General features: G+C 47.4%; 1 protein-coding gene across 2 annotated transcripts in view; it reads right to left on the reverse strand.

Annotated features, from left to right (window-relative positions):
• ANTXR1 (ANTXR cell adhesion molecule 1) overlaps positions 1-25,209 on the reverse strand; it is a 155,151-nt gene that overhangs the window by 40,539 nt on the left and 89,403 nt on the right. For both annotated transcript variants that reach the window (XM_090051159.1, XM_090051158.1), the window contains exons 14-16: positions 14,053-14,094; positions 2,568-2,663; positions 847-1,014 (exon numbers count right to left, since the gene is read on the reverse strand). In XM_090051159.1, the coding sequence (XP_089907285.1) occupies positions 847-1,014; positions 2,568-2,663; positions 14,053-14,094 (306 nt within the window). The remainder of the gene's footprint in view (positions 1-846; positions 1,015-2,567; positions 2,664-14,052; positions 14,095-25,209) is intronic.

Consider the following 25,209-nt stretch of genomic DNA (forward strand, 5'->3'; position numbering starts at 1 on the left):
AATATCCAGGGAAAAATGATGTATGTAATGGTTTTGGCAGGGCTTCCTTTCACTGTTAGCTTGTCTTAATTAACACACTGAGATGTGCTTTGGTCACGTGAGGAGAGGTGAGTCTGAGATGTGCTGTTTGCCTGTGGAGAGGAGGGTGGCGAGATCTGCAGTCTCCTGGAGGAAACCGTTTCACAGCCTCATGCTGCCTGAGCCTTGGCAGAAAGGAACACTTGCCCCTTAACTTCCAAGGCCACTCCATATTGACCAGAGAGCTTGCAAGGCATTTCCCCCAAGAACAACCAGCATACTGCCCCTGCAGCACGCAAAGCCCTGATGACCCCCGTTTGTTGGTAGGCAGTCACTCTGCACCATAGAATGCCTGTCTCATTTCCTAGGGACAGCCCTCTCTCGTGGCATCTGGAAGGGTTTTTTAATGATTATTATTATTTCTTCAGCAGGTGCTTTATAAAGAGGTGGGGGGCTAGATTTCTCTCTCTCTCTTTGCACTGAAATTACCACGCCCTCTGCCTTTGGGGACTTTAGGCAGGGGAGGGGAAAAGGCACTATGACAGGTTTAGCTTCCCCTCTGAAAGAGCCCTGGGCCCTGTTCTGTCAGTACATTTGAGTTGCTTTGCACTCCTCTGGCGGGGCCAACTAGCCTTAAAGCCAGCTTTGGTAGCTGCTTGAGAATTTCTAAGAAAATTTCTGGGCGATTCATTATACCTGGTCCTGGCCCCGAGACTTCAACACCCAGTGACTCGCTTTGCTCTGATTTGAAAGCTCAATGTAAGGTTGTAGCAGTGTTTAATAAGCATCTGCTACAATCAGGGCTGTATGACACTGAACAACACCCACCTTGATTGGCGAGTACCATTTCCGGGGGGAAGAGGGCCTGCGCATGCTGTTCCCGAGGTTCCTGGGCTCTGGGAATTCATACTCTTGTTCTGGCATTTTGACTCGAGCATTTTTGGCTTTCTCTAACTTTGCCCCTTCTTCTGTGGAGCCCTTTTCTCCCCAGCGAACCTGAAATGGAAACACCAGAGGCACATTAGAACAGCACATGCTGTGGAACATCCAGCTCCCATGTTTGGATGGACACCGCACATATTCCCTTAATCTGGATCTGCTGCTGAGGAAGAAACAAAGCCAAACATGTGCCTAGACTGGGGCTTTTGGTGCTGGGATCTAGGGGTTTGGTTAAGCCCTATTTCTTTCAAATAAACAGGCAAAGAGATGGCCAGGAGTTTCAAATGTGAAAGATTGTAGACACTGGTTTTTCTAGCAGTGAGCAAGATTATTAGTCTCAGAGTAATTATGCTAAAGGATGTGGTGCCTTTCCTGCTTTACAGCTTGTATAATTCATTGTTGGGTATATTACAGGTTACCTGCTGTGCCCAAAATTTAGGGAATACAATTCTGTTATGGTCTCAAGTGCCATTCAGTGCCTCGCCTCTTTGCCTTTAACTATAGCAGCTGGTGCTGTCAACTCTGGAGGCCCCTGATTTGTTTCCCATTGTACTGGTCAACATCCCTATACTTGCATCCCCTATTTGGGTGAAATGTTCTTATTTATGCATGCAGGTCTATTATGTAGACAACAACTGCTTGGGTTCAAGTTGGTTGGAGAAGCAGAAATAAGTGTTTTAAAAGCTCACCACAGGACAGACTGGATTCTCGATTACCAGAATCTGTAAAATGAGACTGGATGTATCCAGAAGTTACCCTGCAGTTCAAGCCCCAGCTAGTGGACCTGATGCAGGAAATGCCAGTTGCTATTCTGTGGCTTGTGATACATAGGAAGGAAAGCTACACAACGAACCCTTCTAACAATGGCCTATAGTGGTCGCATTTGGCCTTAAAGTTGATGCCCTGTCTCTCATGTCATCATTCACACTAGTCTAAGGGGAGTGTTAAATAGCAACATTATGACCTGTTAGCATTTTATACCTACTTTGCACTGGTCTGAATTATCATGCAAGGTGAAAGGGAACAAAGAACACAATCCTAACATCGGGAAAATATCAGCCAAAACCTCTGTTCTTCTTCTTCCTTGTGGTCCATCAAGGGAGAAAACCAGTGCTGTTACTGGTTGTCATGAAAAGTTACCTGATATAAAGAACACAATTTTTGTACAGGCATCTGAGTAAGTTTTATCAGGATTTACATTAAAAATTATTCCTGACATCCAACATAATGATGTTCAGCAAGATTTCTGTCTGCAGACAAGTGAATGATCAGTACTGTGTGCTTCTCTAGATCTTTTCCAAGGTATATGGGGATAGAAGGATGCAATGTCACATGCATGAAGGTGGGAAGGATAATACTGATTATAGAAATTAATTGGATTTGCTCAGGTTTAGGCCTTAAGCCTTAGGCCTTCAACTATCCTTTCAAGGGAGCCAGGATTTTGCATCCTAAAGCTAGTGTAAGACTCTTAGGGTGAAACTAACTGTGCTCAGAAATCCAGACTTTTAAAATTAAAGCCCCCAGTGTTTTTTTCAGGTGAACAGCAGAAGGGAACTGTGTCTCACTTTATATTTAGTGACTTTCTGACACACAAGCAAGCATTTGTTTACCTCCATTCTTTTAATGCCCCCAACACCTCGCCCACCATAATAAGATGCATCTACTGTTGGCCACTTCTTCTTAGGAAGACCGTCATCATCTTCTTCCTACAAAACATAAAGAAGGGATTGCATGATTAGAGGCATGAAGGAAGAGGCAGTGAAGTGAAGTGCCATCACAGATTATCAACCCCCTTTGCATTATTAGAGCAATCCTAAAGTCTAAGGGAGATGTAAAAAGCTCTCAACTTTCAGGGATTATTTTTTCAGGGCATTCCCAATAAGAAGCTATTGTATGATTCTTGTTTTGTTTTTAATGAAGACTCTGGTCATTCATCATCTTTGATTTCTAAGAAGAAAACACGTTGATCCCACAACGATTCCAAGTTGCAAAATCACTGCTACAAATTTGTGAGATATAAAAACAAAGTTCTGGACCAGATCCTGAACTGCAGTCAAACAGCATTCAGCACAACTCAGGAAGGAGGCAACCTGCCCCAGCCCTACCTGCTGGCCATCGGGGCCAATGAGGAGCCAGTCTGGCAGCCAGAAAACAGGGCTCCTTGAAGAACACTGTACTTTGGCTTCTCCACAGCCATGCCTGCTATGCTAGTGCTATGAAGAGCTGCTTTTATGTTGCAGTGAATCTGGTTAACTGGATAATAAGGCAGGAGCACATTCAATACCAGGAGGCGCTAAGAATTTCAGAGACAAGGAGGAAAATAGAAGGGGCTCTGATTACTAGTCAGGAGAATAATTCTTCATATCTCAAGATGAGACTACTGAGAAAGGACCAGCTAGGAGGACTGTTAGAACAAGCTCTGGTATTTCTAACCTACAAGAAACGCTGCCTTTTGGAAAACAGGAACATATATTTTTTCTGCAACAACTTTCTGGATTTATGCCTGCTAAACATCTGGTCCATAGGGTCAAAACTGAGACCCTGATCCAGCAAAACTTAAACTTATGCATATCTGAGGGCAATTAGTTATTCACTGTGAAACTACTCTATTATTTTTCTGTAGTCAAAAAACAAGTGAAAACTAAGAGCTGGCATTTTCCGAGTGGTACCCCAGGTCTACAAAGGTTAGAAAGGCCCCCCAGGGGAGGACAAGAAAAAATGGGCACAAGCTGATTGAAGATTGTTTCAGGCTGGACAGAAAAAAAAATTTTTTTACAAGTTGAGTGCTGAGGTTTTGAAACAGGCTCCCCCCAGAAGTGGCACAGTCACCTACCCTGGCAATCTCCAAAAAATGTCTTGATGCCCATCTTGCTGAAATCATTTGATCCCAGAGGTCTTTCCTGCCCGCATGCAAAGGGGTCTGAACCTGATGAGATCTGTAAGGTCTCTTCAAGCCCCTAACACCCATGAAACGATGGAAGCGCTGTACTAGAGCACAGAATATTGAGCCCCTTTGTAAGTGGTGGAGTCTCCACAGTCTTAGTTAACTGGTTAAAGCAGTAGAAAATATCCCTGCCATGGCAACCCTGCACTAGCCCCAGGCCAGTGCAACCTCTAACCCTAATAGCACCTTTCTCTCTATAATGTGTACAATTCTCAAAACAGACTCAAATTGGCAAAGGAGAAATGCACTGCCCATCAACAAATACCACATACCTTCCACAAAATCAGAGAAAGGAACAAACCTTTTTTTCTCTCTGGCACTTTATTCTTTATCCCCCTCACACTTTTACTCAATTTTTCACAGAAATATTCAAGGTGTTTGACCAAGAATAAGAATTTTCCAAGTGGTTGAACAAGCCTTTCAGGATTCAAAAATTGAAAACAAAATCAAACATACCTTTAAATTTAAAAACCTTTGACATGCGGGGGGGGGGGAGGGGGAAGGGAGAGGAGTTAAACAGAACAAACACAGCTGTAAAAGAAAACTTAATTTGTGATATCAAACAAAAGATTTTTTTTTTTGGTCCAAAAATCTGTGAAATTTTAACCTGCTTTATAGAAAAACTAACGATTAGTGTGAGTTTTTCTTTGCTGAACGCTCTCTCTCTCTCTTAAGCTGCTGAGCTGCTCTGCTGCAACATAAGAACTTAATATCTCTGCACAAAGTTTTCCATGAGGATTTTTTTTTTTTAATCGGGATCAAAGCCATCCAAATATTTTCCTTCCACATTTCTCTTCTCTCTCTCTCTCTTTAGTTCGGCACAGACTGGACTTCTCACAACAGGAAATGCCAGGGCTTAAGAAATCTTCCCTGCAGGCCTTTAAAAGCCCTGCAAGTCATTTTAAACCTAAGTTAGGAGTGTGCCTGCCAAAACAACAATAAAAACAGCACACGCACAAAATGACAACAGCGGAGGCTTGAAAAACAAGGGAGTCACAAGCCCACTGAGGGATGAGGCTGTTTACATGGTTCATAGACACAAGAGGTTTTGCAACACGGTCAAGGACAACACCCTGGATGTCCTTCAGACTTGGCAAAGAGTTAGCAGCACAGTGAAGCAGTTAAAGAAAACAGGAAGATGCACAGAGAAGCCTGCTGGATTTGTCACCGGACCTGGCTCCTGAGCATCACTATCCCCATCTTACAGTCAGTGGCACAGAGACTTGCATGCGGTCATACAACAGGTCAATGGAAAAATCAGAAATACATTCCAGAGAACCAATCTCCTGAATCCCAGCCTATCTACCCGACTGTCCTTCCTCAAAACTAATACCATAGGGCCACGATAAGACCCTACTTGGCCTACTTCGGTCCTCGTTCAGCTCACCTTGCCACAGAACGTAAAGCACATTTCATCTGAGTAAGAACTGAGTCCGAGCTGAGCAGGGACCGTAGCTCTGACCCAGAAGCAACAAAGAAAACAGCCCTGGAAAATTCAAGTGCATTTAAGGATTCTGGAAACTGAGTACAGAACTTGGAAACTTTCCACCAACAAAACTATGCTTTAGAGGGAGCTAGAGCTCCAAAGGAAAAAAAAAAAAAGGAAAAATGGAAGGCGGCTACAGCTGCATTTTGAGAGCAAAAGATCCAGCTTCATCAGCTGCTAGATGGCAAAAATAAATAAATAAAATAAAAATTAAAGGATCCTGGTTTGTCCTTTCTTTTATGCTGAGATCTGTGCTCCTTGACCTTGACCTGAGAGAACCTTATTTACGGGTAATGTGAGAGTCATTCATGCCCCATTAGGGAGCTATCCTGGGTAGGAATTCAAGCTGAATTTGAACAGATATGAAAAAGCTTGGAAGACATCCCCTTCTCTCCACCCTGATGATTGTTTTTGCAGTTGCTGCTGTGCAGTCCGAGTCTCATCAGCTTTTAGCATTGGCACTGCACTCAGCGTGCTCCGAGCACTGCAAAAATGTGAGCTTCTTATCCGTGCCCAGACTAGGAGGGACTGTTATTCCCCCCTTCCAGAGACAAAATATGACTGACTCAAGACGAACAAGACAGCAAAGGATGCTGGACTAGGATGCATGGCCCTGTTTTCTAGCATTGTACTTCTACTTCTAGGCTACACAGGCACTTATCAAGAGCTGTAGCACCTGAATGCCTAGCAGAAGGTTGCTCCAGCGATATATATGGTCTGTCCTCAAGAGGCATTTTTTTTCACCCAGCTATTGACATCAGATTCTCATAAGCATGCAAGACCCCGTTTTACAAGCCCTGTGCATGTGCAACTGCGGCTACTTCAAGCATGGCTCAGCATGCAGGGAATTCACTGTTGCTTATAATTTTGCCTGTAACTCACTGAGGGCTGTACACCACGGTCAGGGGGTAAAGACCCCATGGGGGAGCACTGTTGGGGCAAGCACCTGATTGAGCCAACAGTGCTCTCCCATGGGGTCTTTACCCCCTGACCATGGTGTACAGCCAACAGAGGCAAACCGGATGCTTTTGATGTCTCTTAGTGGACGTCAACCAGGCTGGAGGCAGGGGGAAAGAGGGGTGAGTATTTTTATACTTCATCTATTTTCCAGTTCCCACAGAGACAGCTATGGGCCACCTAACAAGGTGCCCACAGCAATAGGATGAGTAAAACACAAGCCTGCTCAGGACTGAATCTTCTGAGCTTTATTCATCAATAGCATTCAGGTCTGTCCTCTCCTTGCCATCTGTACAGAGCCTAACAGAAAGGGAGGCAGTTTGTGCCTTTCAGCTCATGAGTTTGCTGCCCATTGCTGTTGTTGGTGAAAAAAACATTTCTCTTGACATGGTTTTGTGAGTAAGAATTTTTTTTTCTCTTTTACAGTATACATAACCAAAATCATACTAAAGGAATCATCCAGCTGGGCTGGCCCTGGCCAGAGGGTTTCATGTTGTGGAGGGTAGAACAAGGCAGGTCTATAACATGTGGAGCCTATTAACTGTGATGGATGCTGCGTCTCTCAGCTACCTGGTTGTCCTGAGTGAGATCAGGAACACTCCAGATCAAAAGCTGCATTAGAGATTAATGCTCACATTAGCCTATTTTTCAGAGGTTGTTGCTTCATGCTGCTACAAAGAAATGATCTGACCTGTCTACTCCTTTTACAGAGTAAACCCAATGTGTTTGATTTTCCACCATTTTGGTCCTCCTGGTTTGTGTTCTTCAACTTTTCCAAGCTAACCCTGGTTAATAGTTGGATGGGAGGCAACCACCAGGGGAAAGCAAGCAGTGATGCCAGTGATTTGCAAGGTGGTAGTAGCAATACTAAGGATTTAGGACAGGGGTGGGCAATTATTTCTGGCAGATGGCTGCTTACTCAGTTTTGCCAAACCATGACAGGCAGCCAGGGGAGATAAATATTAATTTTCTAAACTTTTTAGGGGCCCCGTGGGATGGATAGAATGGCCTTGTGGGCCACATCCAGCCCAGGGGCTACATTTTGCCCGCCTCTGACTTAGGACTTGTCTGAACTGCCCACCTGCTGAGCCTGGGGGGAGCTGTCATAGCCTCCCCGCTCACTCCTAATCCAAATCCTGGCAACAATGCAGCCAGAGGGGGGCATCCAGGCAGCACTGTTAGGGTCTCTGTCCAAGGTATGCTTTTTGCAAGCTCTACATTGTCTCTTTTCCGGGTGCATCTAGTGCAGGTGACAGCAGGTGGAGGGAGTGGGTGAGGTGCACTTTATGGCAGTGCTTCCAGTTTCAGCATCCGGGGTAGAGACAAGCCCTTAAAAGCCCCACCTTCAATCCAGATGCCAATGGGTTAACCACCGCAAGTGTGCACACACGCACACGCATGTACACATAAGAGACCCTCAAAGAACAACAGTCTAGACAGAGAAAGGAATTAACATTAATCCCATTTGACACTTGTACCAAGTCATGGAACAATGTGCCTGTTAGGATGGTAAACGCTTGCATTTTCCTACCCTTTTCCCTTGCTTTTTCCTGCCCTTTTCCCTTGTTTTTTCCCCCACTCTTTTTTCCGGCATTTTTTCCTTTGCTGGTGAGCTTGAACACTGAAAGACTTGGTCTTGCAGCTGATAAATTGCTTACCTATGCCCAAGCTAGAGATTTAACTGGGCATAAGGCTTAAGAGGCTAGGTTAGCAGACGAGTAATGCTTATTCTAACGAACATCAGCAAAATGACATGTTTGTTTAACCAATTGTTTACTTAGTGGGATGTAGGGCTTTAAATGGTTAATCATTTGTCTAATCATATGACTGTTTGTTTAGTTGTGGAATAGAGGAACTCAAACCAGACAGGGGAGGAAACCAGTAGTATATCAAGGGTGGAAATGCAAAAAGTAGGCTTTTAAGATGCTTAACCACAAGTGACCGAAGGCAGTAGGGGTGACAACCTCATGCAGGTGCAGAGTGGAAATTTTCATGGTAATGTGCTAATGCGTAGCCAATTCCATGGAAATAAGGCAGGGGCGGAGCCATGGACGTAACAGCCAGGGGAGGAGACTGGGCATGGTTTAACGCTAATGAGTGTGGACTGGAAGGTATAAACGGATGAATGCAATGATGTTCTGGGCTGCTCCTCAGCTTGTTGGGGACCTGCCCGAAGCCGTCTCCACCTCAATAAAGCTGTGGAACACAGTGTGTGCTTGTGTTTGCTCCATGAGTGGTCATGCTCGTGATCCCATGGGCAATTGGTTCGTCGCTCCCTAGTCGTTGGTCCTCACGTGGAGTCGAGGTTTAATAGTGCCCAAGGTCACATAAGGGATTCAGTGGCTGAGTGAAGAGCTGAAGACACCTCCCTAGAATCAGCATCTACTGCCTTCATCCCAACCCCATCCAGCCTTTCTTCTACACTTCTTCTTGGACCAGGGGTGTTGACCTCTTGTGGATGCTGTCTTCTCTGTAGGATTTTGCAGGTCCTTGCCAAAGGGGACTGTCAAAAGTCCTTCAAACCTTTTCTTGAGGGTGGAGGAGCTGACCCCAGCTCTCATTCTGTGTTCAGTAGGCGCTAGCTAGTCATGGCCTGTGCTCTCATCAGACTGGTCCGCAACTTTCCTGTTTAAACATTCCCAAATGCACTTGGCCTTTTTAATTCTTTAGCTTCCCAAAACAAAACTTCCTTCTCATCTGTTCCCAATAATGTCTGAGCCTTTTTCTTTTAGATGCCTGACTCTTCTTTCTCCTCAAGAGTTCCTTCCTTCCCCAACCCCTCCAGACCCTTGTTATGAGAAAAGAGGCAGAACAAAATATGCTGGCACACAGCTGTGAATTGGCTTTTTTTCAGGAATAACAGAAGACATTTCTTGCCTTGGTAGCTACCAAAAAATCAGATCAGAAACTTGCTCTGAGGTTATTTTATTATCTCCCAACAAGCTATTTCAGGAAGAGAGGGGAAAACTATCTGGAAAAGATGAAGAAACACTGATAACTCCCAGTGCCAATGCAGATGGACTACTGCCAGTTATTCTTCAGCTTCATGCATCCAATAAGGGCACGTAAGTGAGAATGAGATATGCAGTAGCTCAAGAGCAAATCAAAAAGGTACATGGTGAATGAAAGTTTACGGTTAAAGGCTCAGCAGCAGCCTCAGTGCAAAGAGTTAAATCTCCCCTGCAAGAGGTGGTCAGCGGAAGCTGAAGGGTTTTGCATGCAGGCTGATAATAATCACCTTCAGCATGCCTTGAATGTGCTGCTGAATGTCCCTTTCTTTCCAGGACTTTCTTGTGTGTGTGTTTTGATGTATGTGGGCAAGACAACAACAGACATGAGCATTATCCAATTATGGGCGGGCTGCTGGCTTGGCCTTTCTGCCAGACTGGGGATGACCTTACAGCTTGGGTGAAGGAGCAGCCCAGAGAGAGCAGGTTTGAGTTAGAGGGAAAAGGCGCCTGCTGGGGCAGTCCCTCTTGTTCTCTTTCCTGGCTGACAGCATGACTGTGCCACGGTCCAGGGCAAGCTGAGTCCACAAGCCCTTTTGGAGAGGTGAAGTGTCCCACCACAATAGTAGGGAAGAGCTGTTTGTGAAATCAAATGCCCGCAGTCCATTTCTACACTTCTACTCCTCACCTGCACAGTAGGGAAGCCAGGAATGAAGGGAGCATCTCAGACTGTGACAATGCTTACAAATGACTCCTTCAGAGATCAATCCAGGACCTTGCACCAGACTGGGTGGAGCATGGGTAGCTGCTAAAAGTTGCACAGCCCTCCTGGCACAAACTTCCTCTTTCATTTTTTTCCGCGTGGGAGATATATCACCTTCAGCTTCTTGCTGAAGTTTCTGCCTGACTTCAACTGGAGGGAATTTGAGTAAGTCCACCCTGGAGGTGGTAAATACAAGGATAACAGCTGGGTTTTCACTGGGTCAAAACTTCTTACAAGCCTGAGGTGGAGTGACCTGTTTTCAACCCACCAGAGCCAGAGACCGGTAAAGGGGTATTAGTTTCTCAAGGTATTTACCTATTCCGACTGGATCTCTCTTGGTACTTTAAACCACTAGTCCTTCTCTCAGGCTCAAGCACCCCAAAGCTTGGTGCTAGATGTGGGACACACCAGTCAGTGGGTAACACCAATGAGTTTGGAAAGAATTAAATGGAGACCTCTAGCACATAAAGTCTAAAGTCTTCCTTGACCAACAGCGGGTATGTCTCCAACATGTCTCAAATGTCCTTTCAAGTAATATTTAATGAAAGCATCAGCAGACTTCTAAAGGCATCGTTTCTGGTCCTTCATTGTAATAGGATAATGCATTCTTCTTGTCATGCACAGCCATATGGCCTCAACTTTTAAATGTGCTGATGCAAGAATTCTTCTACTCTTATTTTTGCCAAGATTTTTTTTTGGGGAAAAAAATCATACTATAAATGTAATGCTGCTGCTTAAGGGATTAGCATTGCTCCTGCTGAAGACAAGTGGTTATTGAGTTTTCTGTGGGGGAGGGAGCTACCTAGGGCATGCTCAGAACATTGGATTACAGTGGACTGAGTCTATCCTCCATTTATTTTGGGGGAAAAAACAGAGGATTTGGAGCACCCACTCCTCTATGAAAGGATTGCACAGCTGCTGGTGTTTATTTCATCAAAGCTTCCCCTCCTTTCAGACATCATTCCTTGCTATGAGATCCTATGAAGTGCAGAGCATGCCTGCAAGTCCTGCTGATTTCAGAACTAAGTCAGAGAGTACTCAAGAATTTTTCTGACTTTAAATTTTAAAAGAGTTATGACAGCTTCATACCAAGATAAAGGAGGCTGATTTCCCTTTTACGTTAAGATGAACATATGGCACTGTGGGGGTAGGAAAGTAATCTATACATCCAATTTTAAGGCCCCTCTTCTGCTGGCATAAAGTAAAGTTGCTTGAGGGTTAATGTCAATCAGGCTTAGAGAATTCTACGCAGTGAAGAGAAATGCATCTGCTTAATACCAGACACTCAGCACCTAAAACCTTCTACCCACCTACCCTAACCAAAATCACACAGTATGTGGCAGAGCTATGAATAAAGCATCGTTCCATTGGCGTCAGTGGAATAACTCCAGTTTACACCTTTATAGTTTCATAGTTGGTAGGGTCAGAAGGGACCCGAGCAGATCATCAAGTCCGACCCCCTGCCATGGCAGGAAAGAGTACTGGGGTCAAATGACCCCGGCAAGGTGTTCATCTAACCTCCTTTTACAGACCCCCAGGGTAGGAGTCTGCACCACTTCTCTTGGAAGTTAGTTTCAGATCCTAGCCACCCTGAAGTAGCGCCTCCTGAGGGCTAGCCTGAATCTACCCTCTGGCAGCTTGTGACCATTATTTCTTGTCACTCCTGGCAGTGCTCGGGGGAGCAGGGACTCCCCCAGTGTCTGCTGGTCCCCCCTGAGTAGTTTGTAAACAGCCACTAGGTCCCCTCTCAGCCTTCTCTTGTGGAGGCTGAACAGGTTCAGGTCCCATAGCCTCTCCTCGTAGGGCCTGCCCTGCTGCCCCCTGACCATGCGAGAGGCCTCCTCTGGACCCTCTCCATGCTGTTCACATCCCTCCTGCAGTGCGGCGTCCAGAACTAGATGCAGTACTCCAACCAGAGTCACACAGTGCGGGAGGAGAAGGGTTGGACTCCAGTAGACACTCACCAAAGTTTAAAAAATAAAAGCCTTCCCTTGCACCTCCCAAGGTGCTGATGGCATAGTTAGTACCAGGATGGCATAACAAAGCCTCATAGCAAACCCAATGTTTGAGGGGCAGAATTCCCCATTGAAAATGGCAGAAGAAAAACCCTTCCTTCCTTCCTAAAAAGCCAGAGCCTCCTCTATTTTGGCTCTATGCACACAGGGTTAACAAGACCAAGCCTAAGAGAAATTGTCCCCCAGGGAGCAGCATCTTCAATGCCATTCAATAAAGCTCCTGTCCTTGATTTTCATTTGGACTGAAGCAGACCAGCTCATGCCACCAATATCACCCTGGAGCAAATGCAACTGGTTGATCCTCAAAGCGCTAACTGATTTAAGAAGGAGCCTCCCTGTGTGCAAGGCGTCTGTTTCCCCCTAACCCAGAGATGTAATTTCCTCCTCCAGTCCTTGGCCAGCGAGCTAGCATTCCAGCATGATGTATTTTAATTAATCTCAGCTATTGAATCCTTGGCTTGGAGGCATGCACAGCACAGAGTAAGAAGCCCTGTGCAATTCCATGTTAATATATTTTCCCTTTCTTTCTAAAGTTGGAAACCAGCAAAGTTGCTGGATTTATTTAGGGCCCAGCAGCAGACATCGCTGGTTAGGAAAGTATGTCAGAAACCTGTAAACAGAGGCATGGACTGAATTCTGAGCTGCCTGCAGATCCACATCCAAACTCTGCAGGAGTTCAGAAGTGTTCGAGTTTGGGGTTCTTGTTTCAGGCCTATCTGAGAGATGGAGCAGCCCTATAACAGACTATCCAAACCTGGCCAGGACTTCCGCTACCTTGAGGCATTTCATTCAAATGAAGCTCACTGGCTTTGTCACAGCTCCGTATAGGCATAAGCTAAGCAGGCTTCTACCCTGATACATGACAACCCTGAACTCAAACTGCTCCACCCTGCAGCAGAGCGCACTCACCGGGCCAAACTTCATTGAAAGGAGGGTGAGGTTCAGTCCTGCAAGCTCATTTTCACTTGTGAGCTGGACCAGACTATGAACACATCTCCAAAGGCAATAAGGCAAAGCAACTAACCCACTGCATCACTCTGTTTATGGCTTTCAATCTTCCCTCGCTTACATGGCTGCCAGGAACTGATCCAATCCACCAACCAAGTCAGTAGAAAGACTCTCATTGGCTTCAAGAGGCTTTGAACAAAGCCCAGGGACTCCACTGAAAATCAAAGTGTAAAATGGTGGAAGTGCAAGGAGACTCATTCCCCTTCATTGCTGGATGAAGGCAGGAGAATATGGGCTGCAAAAAAAGAACAGTCAGGCACGATTCCCGGAGGTATATCTGCTAAGAAAATGGCAACCTTCCAGCCTCAAACACTGTATGGCACCAGGTTGATATGGAAAGATTGTGGGAGGATTAGGTTTAAGATATTCATGCGAGGCTTTTTAATGTTGCTTCACTGTTTCCCTGGCTGCTGGATCCAGTTTTCAGGAGTGCAGTATGAGGTTTTGGCTCATCCTGGAGAAGCCAGCAGAACCAATGGTGTGTGTTAGTGAAGGTCAGATTAGCCAGTGTAGCCCGAAATCAGTAAAGCTCCATTTCAGGAAGGCAATTAAACACATTCAACTGACTTCAAAGTTAAATGCACCTACACCAATCTTCTGATCAAGTTAGAGAACAGGCTCTCTCTTTCTCCCCCTTTCTGCTTCCTATCCTTACTGAATATCCACAGCTACAGTGGACTCTGCACAGCTATAAACAGGTGTCTGATTAATCTCGTAGAAACACAGCAACTGGCCCCTGAATTGTGTGTGGTCAAAATGGTCCGGAAATCCTATGAATACTCCAGATACGCAGCCTACCCACCTCTGCCTGTCTATGGGATGCCAGAGCACAGGGGCTGAAGAGAAAGCGGAAAGTCTCTTTCCTGCTGTTCTGTAGCCGGCTGTACAGTAGAATCAGGACTTCTCCCCAAGTTGACAAAAACTTGCCCTGAAAGCAGGTGCCGCGGAGAGCTAGCAATGACACTGTCACTTACCTCGCTGTCACTAGCAGGGGGCGGAGGAGGCTCTTTGATTATCTGAAAGGCACAAAGAAAAACAGGAAACAGTAAATTGGCATGTTGTCCTTGGGTGTGATGCAAATGGCATGTGAAAAGAGCAAATCTTTGTCCCTGTTAGCATCCCTGAAATGGATGCAGTTACAGAAGGGGTGGACAATTATTTTGAGTGGAGGGCCACTTAAGGAGGTATGGCGAGCTATCAAGGGTCGCATAGGTAGCCCCACCCCTTGACAGTTGCCCTGCCCCCTGGTTGCCATTTTGGGACTGGAAGTCCCTCCCCTTGACCCTCAGAAATACTCCTTTTGGGAAGGGGGGTTGCCATCTTAGAACCAGAAAAAACAAATCATACGCTAAAAGTCAAACACTTACGTAGAACATATTTTGATTTTATTACAAAAAATATTTTTGTCATGATTTGTGTTTGAATAGTGTACATAGAGGTGATTGCATAATAACTCAAAAAGAAATTCTTAAGCTTTTATATTGTGCGTGGGGGTGTGGTTGGGGTATGTGTGTGTATGATGGGGGTATGTGTATGGTGGGGGGATGTGTGTGGGTGTATGATGGGGTGTCTGTGTGGGTATGGTGGGGGGTGTGGTGGGGTGGGGGATGTGGGATTTTGTGAGAGGGTGTGGCTATTTGGGGGGCATAGGGTATGTTGGGGGGTTGTGGCATTTGTGGGGTGTGGTTTTGGAACACGCAGTCCTCTCCTAGAGCCAACACTGTAGTGTGGGTGTGGGGTGTTTGTGGGGTGTGAGGGAGGGTGGAGGGGTGTAGAGACCCCACCCACACTTTCTTCATGACACAGCAACAGACAGGGGTGCTGGTGCCTGGCTCCGGCCAGGGCTGCACATTGCAGCAAGCAGCGCAGCCCCCGCCAGGCTGTCTGTATTGTTGGTGCTCCCTGTGCTTGTGCAGCCCTGGAAGAAAGCTCCAGGCACTGGAGCCAGCTGCCTTCCCTGCCCCAGCTGGCTCCAGTTTCTGGGGTTTCCCATCATGTGCTGAATGCTGGTGATACAGATGGCCCAGCAGAGGCTGCGCCCCTCGTGACAATGTGCAGCACTGGCCAGAGCCAGGCACCAGTGCTGAGCTCGAGCACCCCCTCTGCTGCTGCTGCTGTCCCCGATGCCTGCCAGGGGTGTGACGTGGGGGAGCATGGAAAGGGTCCCCACACAAGCCCACTGTTCCTCACACCCACACCCTGCTCTGCCGAGCTCTGTGCTGCCACTGCCCACCCTGGACGCAGGCTCTGCACTGCCACCAGCCCCAGGCCCAGGCTCTGCGCTCCTGCCCCGCTGCAGCTCCCCTGTCCCCCATTTCTCTACCTGTTGTGCAGAGGGAGTGGGATGCTGGGGAAACCTGCAGCAGCAGCCCTGCCCGGTGCTGACAGGGCCGGCTTTTCCACCCACAAGGATGGGGGTGAGGCACAAAAAGGTGTCAAGGGCAAGTGTAGGCAACCTCACTCCCACCCTCATGGGTGGAAGGGGCTGGTCAGAGTACAATCAATTGGTGCATGCTGTGGGCCAGATGAAAATGCCTGTCAGGCTGGATTCAGCCCGTGGGCCATATTTTGCCTGCCTCTGAATTACAGGGTGCCTCTGTGTACCACTAGTGTCAGAGGAACAGGGAGGATGCAGATACTTCTGCAAAACTGTTGTACAGTCGTTCCTTAATTGCAGTTCCAGGCTTTATTTGATGGCTCTTGTTGCCTTGTAGGTGGCCCTGCCACTCATAAGATTCTGGTGAATCAACCCACCTCATAGTTGACACTTAAGTTTCTGGATCTATTTTAGCCCCATCTGAAATCAGCCCCCACCCATGCTAGGTGAAGCATGGAGACACAGTTCCCCAAACCGTCTGCCATATAAAGAAGGTCAAGTGGAAAGGTAAAGAGAGGTGAGGTCACTTGCCTAAGATCACACAGCAGGGTCAGTGGCAGAGCCAGGAACAGATTCTCCCCACCTCCCCCTTGGGCTGATGCCCTCATTACTAAAACACACTGCTGGTTTGCTTTCTGCATAAAGTCGGTGGGGAGAGAGCTGCCCCTGCTTATTATCTTCTATGTTGCTGGGCTAACGCATTAAAATTGTGAGCTTTTTAATAAAAAGTATATGCTTGAGGTTCTCCCAGCATTGCTAACTAATACAGCAATCCGGGTGAGGTTTTGGGTTGGTCTAGTGTATTCTCCATAGAAACAACTTAAGTTTATGTGGGTGTGAGGCTATTATTTCATGCAAAAAGTTTGTATCTAGTATTCAGCAAGCAGCTGGCTATTATTACAGCCCTTCACTCCAAGAGAAATAGAAAGCCTTCCAAAGGCAAGGCTATTGCATACAGGCATGTCAAACATCTCTCCCTCGCATCAAATTCATCCCTGGTGCAACCCTCCTGAAGTCAAGAGGCAAAATCCAGCCCAGGGACATCAATGAGATTACCCCAGGGATTAACTGTGCTCAACTGTCTCTTATCTTTCTGCATAAGGGAGCTCTTTCCCTAAAGTCCGTTCAAAGGGGTCAGAGGCTACATGGTATTGTATTGAGGGACTCTCACAAGGCGGAGGAGGTATCCTCTATTCTCACTCATCTCAGTCCTAGAGGACAGGGCCCAGGGTCCACTGACAGCCCAGGGACTGGCTGCAGATGTGCTTGGGCCTTGAAGTTAATCTTTTTCAAATGAGAGGCTCAGCAAACAACTTGATTGCTTAAAGAGAAGAGGGGAAGATGGCTTTCGCACAAGAACTCCAAAGACATAAATATTTATGAAAATTCCTCCTCTTCGTGTTTGTCTTCCCTCATGAGCTCACTGTTTTTATTCTCCCTAGCAAACCCCAAGTCATGCAATGTGGCCATTAATGAGGAGCACGTGCCCTTGGGTAATAATGGTGCAAGGGACTGGCTGGGGGCCAGGGTTATTTCTATCTTGGCTCCGATCAGGGGTCTCCAGAGGTCCCTGAGGCTACCTGTCCCAGAAAAAGAGAAAAGCAGTTGCCACACGTGTACTTTGTCCTTGCCGGACCCTCTCTTTAAGAGCTCGTGTGTGTCCTGAAACAAAAGGAGCTCTTTGTTTTTGCATCCAGCATCCAGAAAGCACATGTGGAAGCAAGGCATGACATTCAAGCAGGAGGTGGCAAGGCAGCACCCCCCTCAAAACACCACTTGCTCTGACACAGCAAAACCCAGGCCTCGGCTGTGGCTGCAAAGCCGCTGGCCACATGAGGGAGGAGAGGCCATGCAGCAGCGGGAGTGTGGGGAGGAGTCCTGGCCAGCATCTGTCCTGGGGCCCACAGGGACTGAAAGGAGTGGTGACCAAAACCTAGTGATCACTGCAAGTTAGGGCATCCTGCTCCATTCCTGAAGGGATCTGAGACAAATACAGCCCTGAGATACCCTCTGGAGGGTCCTGGCTCAGTCCTTGGTAGCTCAGCCAGGACAGGGGTCATAGCACGCGTGTACTGCACACCTAAGTTTGGGCACACACAGAAAGCGTGTGATGTCTATGCGAAGTGACCCCCCAGCTTCAGCTCCTGAAAACACAGAGCGGTGGGAGGCCTGTTTGCACCAGCAGACCTCAGGACAGACTGACATGATAGCTAACCCCACTGCCTAAAGGACCGATTCCAGCACACAACAGCAGCAAGAGGGGAGATATTTGCGTGCAAATACAAAGTGTGTTATGTGATGAGAGTGACGGCATGGCGGGTAAACTGCCTGTGGTCTCCACAGCCAGCACAAAGGGGAGATACAGTCACACAGTGAATTGCATAAGCTCTCCCCTGCAGGATAGCAGGGACTCCCCCTGCCACTCCCCAAGGACCTCCAGGCCAGCTGGCTTTGGTAAGGTGCGGCACAAAAGAAGGACGGAAAGTAGGGTGAGAAAATTCCACACATCTTCACCTCCCCAGGGATAACTGATAGCAAATCAATCCCAAAGTAACAAAATAATACTCACAGGTGATCCTGGTGTCACGCAGGAGTTAAGAGACAGAAAAGAACCATTAGTTTATCTATCCAATATCTGTCCAAGTGACAGGCTTTCACTGTATACTGTTTGGACTGTACATGCTAAGTACTCTGTAGTGTATGTTGATTAGGGCTGTGCGAAGCTTTGAGTCCTGATTCAATTCGGAGGAGATTTGGCCCGATTCGGTGGCCAAATCTTCAGATCCAAATCGAAGCAGGGGACCAATAAAAAGGTCTGAACCGATGCAAAGCTCTCCAAATCTTTGGAAAAGATTCGGAGAACTTTGATGATTCGGGCAGTCCCCGCCCACTGCAGCAGCGAGCTGGAGCTGGACTTGGAGCTGGTAAGTGGGGGGCTGGAAGGGACCATGGGGGGACCCCTGCCAGGCCCCATCCCCCGCCTGCCCACCCCAGCTCCCAGTGCTTTCAAAAGCCACCACTCACCGGGTGCTGCCGGGCAGGGGGCAATCCCTCCTGCCCCCCACTACCCCACGCTGCATGGGAGGCTCTGCCACAAGCCCCCCAGCATCCTCATGGCTGCCCTGCCTGCCCCAGCTCTGGCCCTTTACCAAAAAAACCCTCAAAAACCCCTGGGACTCATCAGCTCCTGCAGTGGCCTCAGCAGGCTTGTGAAAGAGCCCGCCACATGGCGCGGGGCAGCAGGGGACAGCAGGGATCACCCCCCACCAGGTAGGAATCAGAGAGTCCAAGGGTTTTCTGTTTTTGTTTTGTCCTTAAAGGGCCAGAGCTGAGGCAGGTGCAGCAGCCATGGAGAGGCCTGGGACAGCGGGGGACAGGGGGCTTGTGCAGAGCCCCCCATGCTGTGTGGGGCCGTGTGGGTCGGGGGGGATTGCCCCCTGCCTGGCAGCACCCAGGGAGTCAGGCCTTTTTTTTTCAAAGTGCCGGGAGCTGGGATGGGTGGAGCAGCCATTGCCAGGTTGGGAGAGTGGGCGGGGGATGGGCTTTTGTGATTTGGAGGGTCGGCAGCAGCCAACTCTCCAAATCAGATTCAGCTGAATGGACAGTGCTTCAACTCACCGAATCGAATAGAATCTGTCCCAGACCCCTTCCTGATTCAAGTTAAATCACAGTCCCCCAGCATCCCAGGATGCTTTGCACTTTGGGTGGGGCTGTGCTGTCTACTTTAGAGAGCAGCATTGGCCCTACACCTCTGTTCCCTTGCTGGAGCAGTGAGGACTGGCTGCCAAGGAGATGGGGGAGGGGGAAACCTGGATAGGGACCATAGCTAGGTCTGCCTGGGGGAGGAAGCCCCTGCTAGACTTTATCCTGCTGGAGTGGAGGGGGCGGGGGCATGGGGAACAGTCAGAGACAGACTGCCCTGCCAGGTAAACCCCAGCTGGGGTCTGGGTTCTCAGAGGGGCTTTAATTCCCCCTCCTCTAGCTCAGAGTACTGCCCATGCCCCCTGCTCTCTTCCTGAGCAGAGAACAGCCTGAGAGGGTCTCCTTGGACTGGTGCAACCAAAGAAAGCAGAGAACTACATTTACAATATAAAATGGCAGGAGACCAGCAGACACCAATCCCTCCCACCTCTGGCAGAGACTGAGACAGACAAGCAGTTGATAAGGGGACAGGGAGGGGGCATAATTCCCCTCAGCTGCCCCAGGCCATGGGGGAGAAGGAAGATGCTGGGGAACTGGGGCTGTGAGCACTGGGATCTCCACACCAACACCTAAGACCACCAGCCAATTCCCGAAGAAGGACTTTCTGAAAATCTGTCTGTATGCTGGGTTTGCAGTGGGGGTTAGAGAGTGGCCATGCAACAGTGGCTGCAGAGATGCACAAGAATCTTCCAAGAGACTTAAAAAAGGGCAGGAAACCCAGAATACTCTGCCCTCCTCCTTGGAGGGTTTCAAAACCTGGCTAGACAAAGCTTTGGAACGATCTAGTTGGGGCTGGTCCTGCTTTGAGCAGGGGGATGAACTAGATGTGACCTCCTGAGATCACTTCCAACCCTCCTTTTCTATGATTCTATGATAACGTAAGACGTACGCAAGGCTTTCTCTTATCTCTTGGGTTTATTACATTCCATTTTAAGTTAGACTAAGTTGTGCGTGCTCTCGCTGTGTTTTACTGCACTGTATTTTAGCTTAGGCAAAGGTTTTTGGTTGTTCTTTGTTGCGTGCTGGAGGTTTTATATTGTGTTCAATACATGCTTGCTTCAGAGAAAGGACAATTCTTGTTCAAGCTTTTATGAATTCAGTGCCACTACCTTTTCCCCCCACCCACTTCCTCTTCTGCCCGGCAGTCTTGACCAAGGAGCTGGAAGAGGGGTAGGACATAAGCCTGGCAGGCACTCTCCCCAGCCCAGACAGACTTGGGCTGGGGTCCTATGTGGGCCAGAGAGGGGACTTAAACTTCTGACCTCCAGCATGCTAGCCCTGGTCTGGGACCAGGCCATGCCCCCTCCACCGGAGAAGGGAGCGGGGGGAAAGCCTTGAAAGCCTCGGAGCTTCAGTCCCTTCCTTTTGGCAGTAGCTGGCAGGCTGGGAGGTGTGCTCTAGTGCCATGTGGCTTCTGGCCTGAGCCACTGCAGGCATGTGGCTGCATTTCCTGAAGCAAAAGTGAATGCCTGTTCACTTGCTTCTTGTTTTAATCTCTGCAGCTTAGACTAACCTGCAAAGACTGTCTGTACTTTGCCTAAATCGATTGTTCTGTTTTCACCATGATTTACTTGTGTTATCCATTGTGTTGTATACTGTTTGCTGTGTGATAGTCGTTGAACATTGCATAATGTTTGCACTACATGCTGGTTGTTGTATTGCATGCTGGTTGTGCTGTGTACCAACTGTTGCACTATATATTGTTTACACATAAGCTTTGTGCTGATCATTGCACATTGTACGTTGTTTGTGCTGTGTGATGATCACTGCACTGTATGCTGTTTGTGCTGTGCACTGATTGTTTCATTGTACAGTGTTTACACTGTGTGTTGATTATTGTACTGTGCCTTCACTGTATTCTACATCTGTGCACTTTACATTATTATTGCTCTATGCAATGCTCACACTGTCTGTTGCTCTGCTACTTGTACAGAGTATTCACTGCATTCTGCTGTTGTACTGACCTAAAACCAAAAAATAAAGACAACAGCGGGGATGAGAGAGAATTCTCAGAATGGATTCCTAGGCAGGGTTAAAAAGGTCAGAGCTGGTAGGATCATAAATTCCCTTAATTACCCTGACAAAAAAAAGCCAAGTTTCTATCAGCACAACAGCACGGGGCATTGAAACCAAAACAAGAAACATTCCTGGAAAACTTTTTGGAAGTGAATGCAATGAAACAATCCACTCGAGTGGAGCACGCAGTAAAACAGGCTTGAAGTAACAACTGGTCCTTCTTGTACCCTGAAAACAAATGGGCAGGGGAACCAGGAAAGTTGCACAGCACTGAACACTGTACCCTAGGTACCAGTGGTACCCACAGTCAGCCTGGTACCGTGGAACTGGGCTCACCTCTGGTCCCTGTACTTCTCTCCCTCCTATTTCCCCAGGCCTTTGCTGAATACAGTCCCATGGCGTCCTTCAAAGCAGCTAGCCTCCTACTTTTACCTTGCTAATTCCTGCCTAAAAGTCCTGCCCTTTTTTAAGTCTCTTGGAAGATTCTTGTGCATCCCTGCAGCCACTATTGCATGTCCACCCTCTAACCCACACTGCAAACCCAGCATACGACAGTGCAGCTGCTCTAGAGGCCACATAAAAAACATCTCCAAAAATAAAGAAACCCTACCACAACAAAGCACTCCAGCGAACGCACTGTTCTCCACCTCAAGAGGGGATCAAAGGCAGAATGAACCACATATAACAGATATTAGTCCTCTCACTTAGCGCACAGCAGGAAGATGCTGGAATAAAGAAATCAATCAGCTCTAAGAATCTGAAGACTAGATTAGATGAGGTGACTTGACCAAGATCACAGGGGGTTAGTAGCAGAGTTTAGAATATACCTCTTTTCCCTCAGGTACCTGTCCAATACCCTGTCCACTTGCCCATGCTGACTTTCATTAATGCTTATTATTCTAGTTGGATAGCTCTTCCTTTTATTATTTCTCTGTGACTTGCAAAACACCCTGAGGCTGTAGGAATTTTCAAGTTTGCTCGATGGCTGGAGGAGGCAGAACAAACACGTGCGTGTCCAATCCGAGTGGAAACAAAACCCAAAGATGCAAGTCTGCAAAAGACTTTGCTTGCTTAACCCAAGTGCATTTCTTCTCTGGAACGGTCAGCGCCGCGGGTTCCATGATTCAGCACTTTCTAACGCCTCGCGTGCCCGGGCACTGAGTGCATGAAAGGATGCTGGCGGAGCTCACTAAGCAGGGTAAACCAAGAAACTGCCTTGGGGAAGGAGTGCAGCTTCGGGTTGGTGAGAAGGGGCCAACATCAAACACAGCTCTGCGTTCTGGAGAGGAAATTATGGGTTAGCAGGAAGGTTTATTCAAAGTGGTGTTTTTTGTTTTAAGAACACGGAGACTAAAAGGTCTCTCGTACATGGGTCTTAACACAATAAAGGGCATGCGTAGATGTTCCAAAGTACACAGCAGGCTTTTCTAGCCACATTATCAGAAACGTTTGGGTTCCTGGCCACAACGGAGGGTGAATATCCTATGCAGGACTGCGCCCCAACCCAAACCTCTGACTGAAACCCCACCACAGTTTGGGAAAGCTCAAGTCAGGATCCAAGCTTTCAGGTGTTTCATGCCTACAGACAGGGGTGCAGTCCCCCATAGGTAGCAGAGATGTGCCCAAGCATTCAAGATGCATGGCACTGGAGTGTCATGCCCTACAAAGAAGTTCAGCTTTGGAAAGAGCCATCAACTTCCTGCAGATCAGTAAGGGAAGTGCCTGTGTTCTCCTTTTGTGCATATGTGCAGCCATATGGGGCACTGGGTAGTGACAGGGAAGTTAAATCTGAGGTCCTCATTCAGTACCAGTGCACAGTATGCTAGGCTACAAAGTGTGATGGAGAACGGGGTTCCTGCCATGCCGGAGTTCATTGTATGTTCACTGTATGCTGGGAAAAGAGGATCAAGCCCAACATGTTTTGCACAGGGTTGGCAACTGCAGCTTTCTCTCGCTCGCGCTCCTTCCCTAAGCAGATGACACACGAACCTGGAGAATGCAATCAGCTGGGAGAGTGCGTGGCCAAGCAAAATTCGTAGCCTAGTTTAACTTGGCAAAGCTGAAGTGTTTGTTCATGTGCACTGCAATTGTTTGGATAACCCCAAGCTATTTCTGCTTTCTTGGTATCACTGCTGCTAAGGCCCTACGCCTCTCGTCTCTGCATTTAAAGTGGAGAAACTGCCAACCTTTGTTGACTATATTAGCTGGTTACCCAGCACAGGGACACTGGAGGGCTTCTGCTTCTGCTCATGTTCCAAAACCTTTCAATCGAGCTGTTTTGCTTTAGAGGTGATTAGGGCCCAGGAATAAAGTGCTGGTCATTGGCTTTTTTTGGCAAAGGAAGGAAATTGGCTGTCAGCACTTTTGCATCTGAGCCATAAAAATTCAGGACACTGAAATCATACTTTGCCTTTCTACGCCATTCATCAAAAGATCTCAGCGTGCTTGTGAAAGGGCAGGTGCACAGCTGTCCTAGCCGATTCACCTAATGTCAGGGGTACACAGAAATGCAGTCCTTTCTGCTGACTGGCCTTATGTACATAGTAACTTAAGGTGTATGCTGTAATCACATGGCTGGTGATTGACCTTAGGTTATAACTATTAACTACCCTCCTCTAAAGGCTCAAAACCATTGCCGTTGATTTCTGTTGGCACTAAAACGTGCTAAAATCTAATTGCATACACTCCAGGGGTTGGAGGCAACTCCGGATGATAGGCAATGTGTTTTCATGATGCCAGAAGCAGCAGACGAACTCCAAGCAAGCTCCTATGTTCCATGAGATTAGCAAGCTTCCATACTCCTTCACTGTCACAACCCTACATTTCACTGCCTCGACCCCAGCATGAGGTGCAAAGCAATTACATATCACTGAAAAACAGGCCCAGACTGAAAGCTGACCTACCCATTTTTAACTCTGACCTATTCCCCTTGAGGGTGGGAGTAGGAATACTGACCTGAAACTACCCCAATCATGCAAGGGGCCATCTAAGTGGTTTCAAATCTTAGACTATGTGCCTGAGCTTTCTGGTCATGCTGACATGCAAAACCACATGCATGCCTAACTAGATTCAGGATGAACTGTGGCATGTGCCAAGGTCCTCCATGCACTTTGGGGAGTGTAGAACAAAACCCCTCCATGAATTAGCTTTGACAGCTCGCAGCCAGATGAGACAGAGACACAGCTCTGCCAGGGCCGCAAACCACATTCCAGCCTCTGCAAGAGTCCCTCCCTTTTCCTAAACAGCAACATTTATGGATGAATTGGGTGCATCCAACTGAATGTGTGCTGACCCCAAATGTCTGACCCATTTTCTTTTGAGGAAGCTATAATTGAAATGCTTTCACAGTAACACAAGCATGTCGTTGCTGGTTGTGTGATCCAGCACCTCTTTTACTGAAACAGCTGCCTAAATAAGGTTCCAGCCTGAATACAATATTTCTTCTTAGCCAACTGCCTCCAGCAGAGATACAAGATGAGCAAGGAAAAAACTAAAGGGAAGGAATCTTTGTAAGCTAATTATTGAGGAAAAGGAGACTAGTACTTCCAATATCAGGCTGCTAATAAATAAAAGCTGTTGAAGCCCATGGAGTAACTCCTACTGACTGCAATAGTTTTTAGGTCAGGCTAGAAAGTCATATTAAGATTTAACCAACTAATCAATCAATCAAGCCAAAAACCCTTAAAAAACAGGGCAGAAGGACCTCAGGAGGTCACCTATTCTGGTGCCCTGTTCAAAATAGCCATCCATGTTTGAATCCTTTCAGACAAATGGTAGGCTAACCTGTACGGCAGACTTCCACTGACAGCTTCCACCCTCTCCACAAGTGATCTGGTCCATCCCCTGAGTTAAAAAAGTTGGGTAGTGTGGTCACAGGATAAGGGAAACTGATGTCAGCAGTCCTGGGCCTCAACCCTGAAAGATGGCTAATTACGCGTGCCGAACTGAGGGAAAATTGTCAGAGCTTGCTTTTAGCAGCAGAAAGGCACTCGCACTTTTTGAAAACCAAGCCTCTTTCAGATGACTCCACTGGGCA

Source organism: Crocodylus siamensis, chromosome 6 (assembly GCF_052110815.1).
Source record: "Crocodylus siamensis isolate JL-2025a chromosome 6, ASM5211081v1, whole genome shotgun sequence".
Lineage (NCBI taxonomy): Eukaryota > Metazoa > Chordata > Crocodylia > Crocodylidae > Crocodylus > Crocodylus siamensis.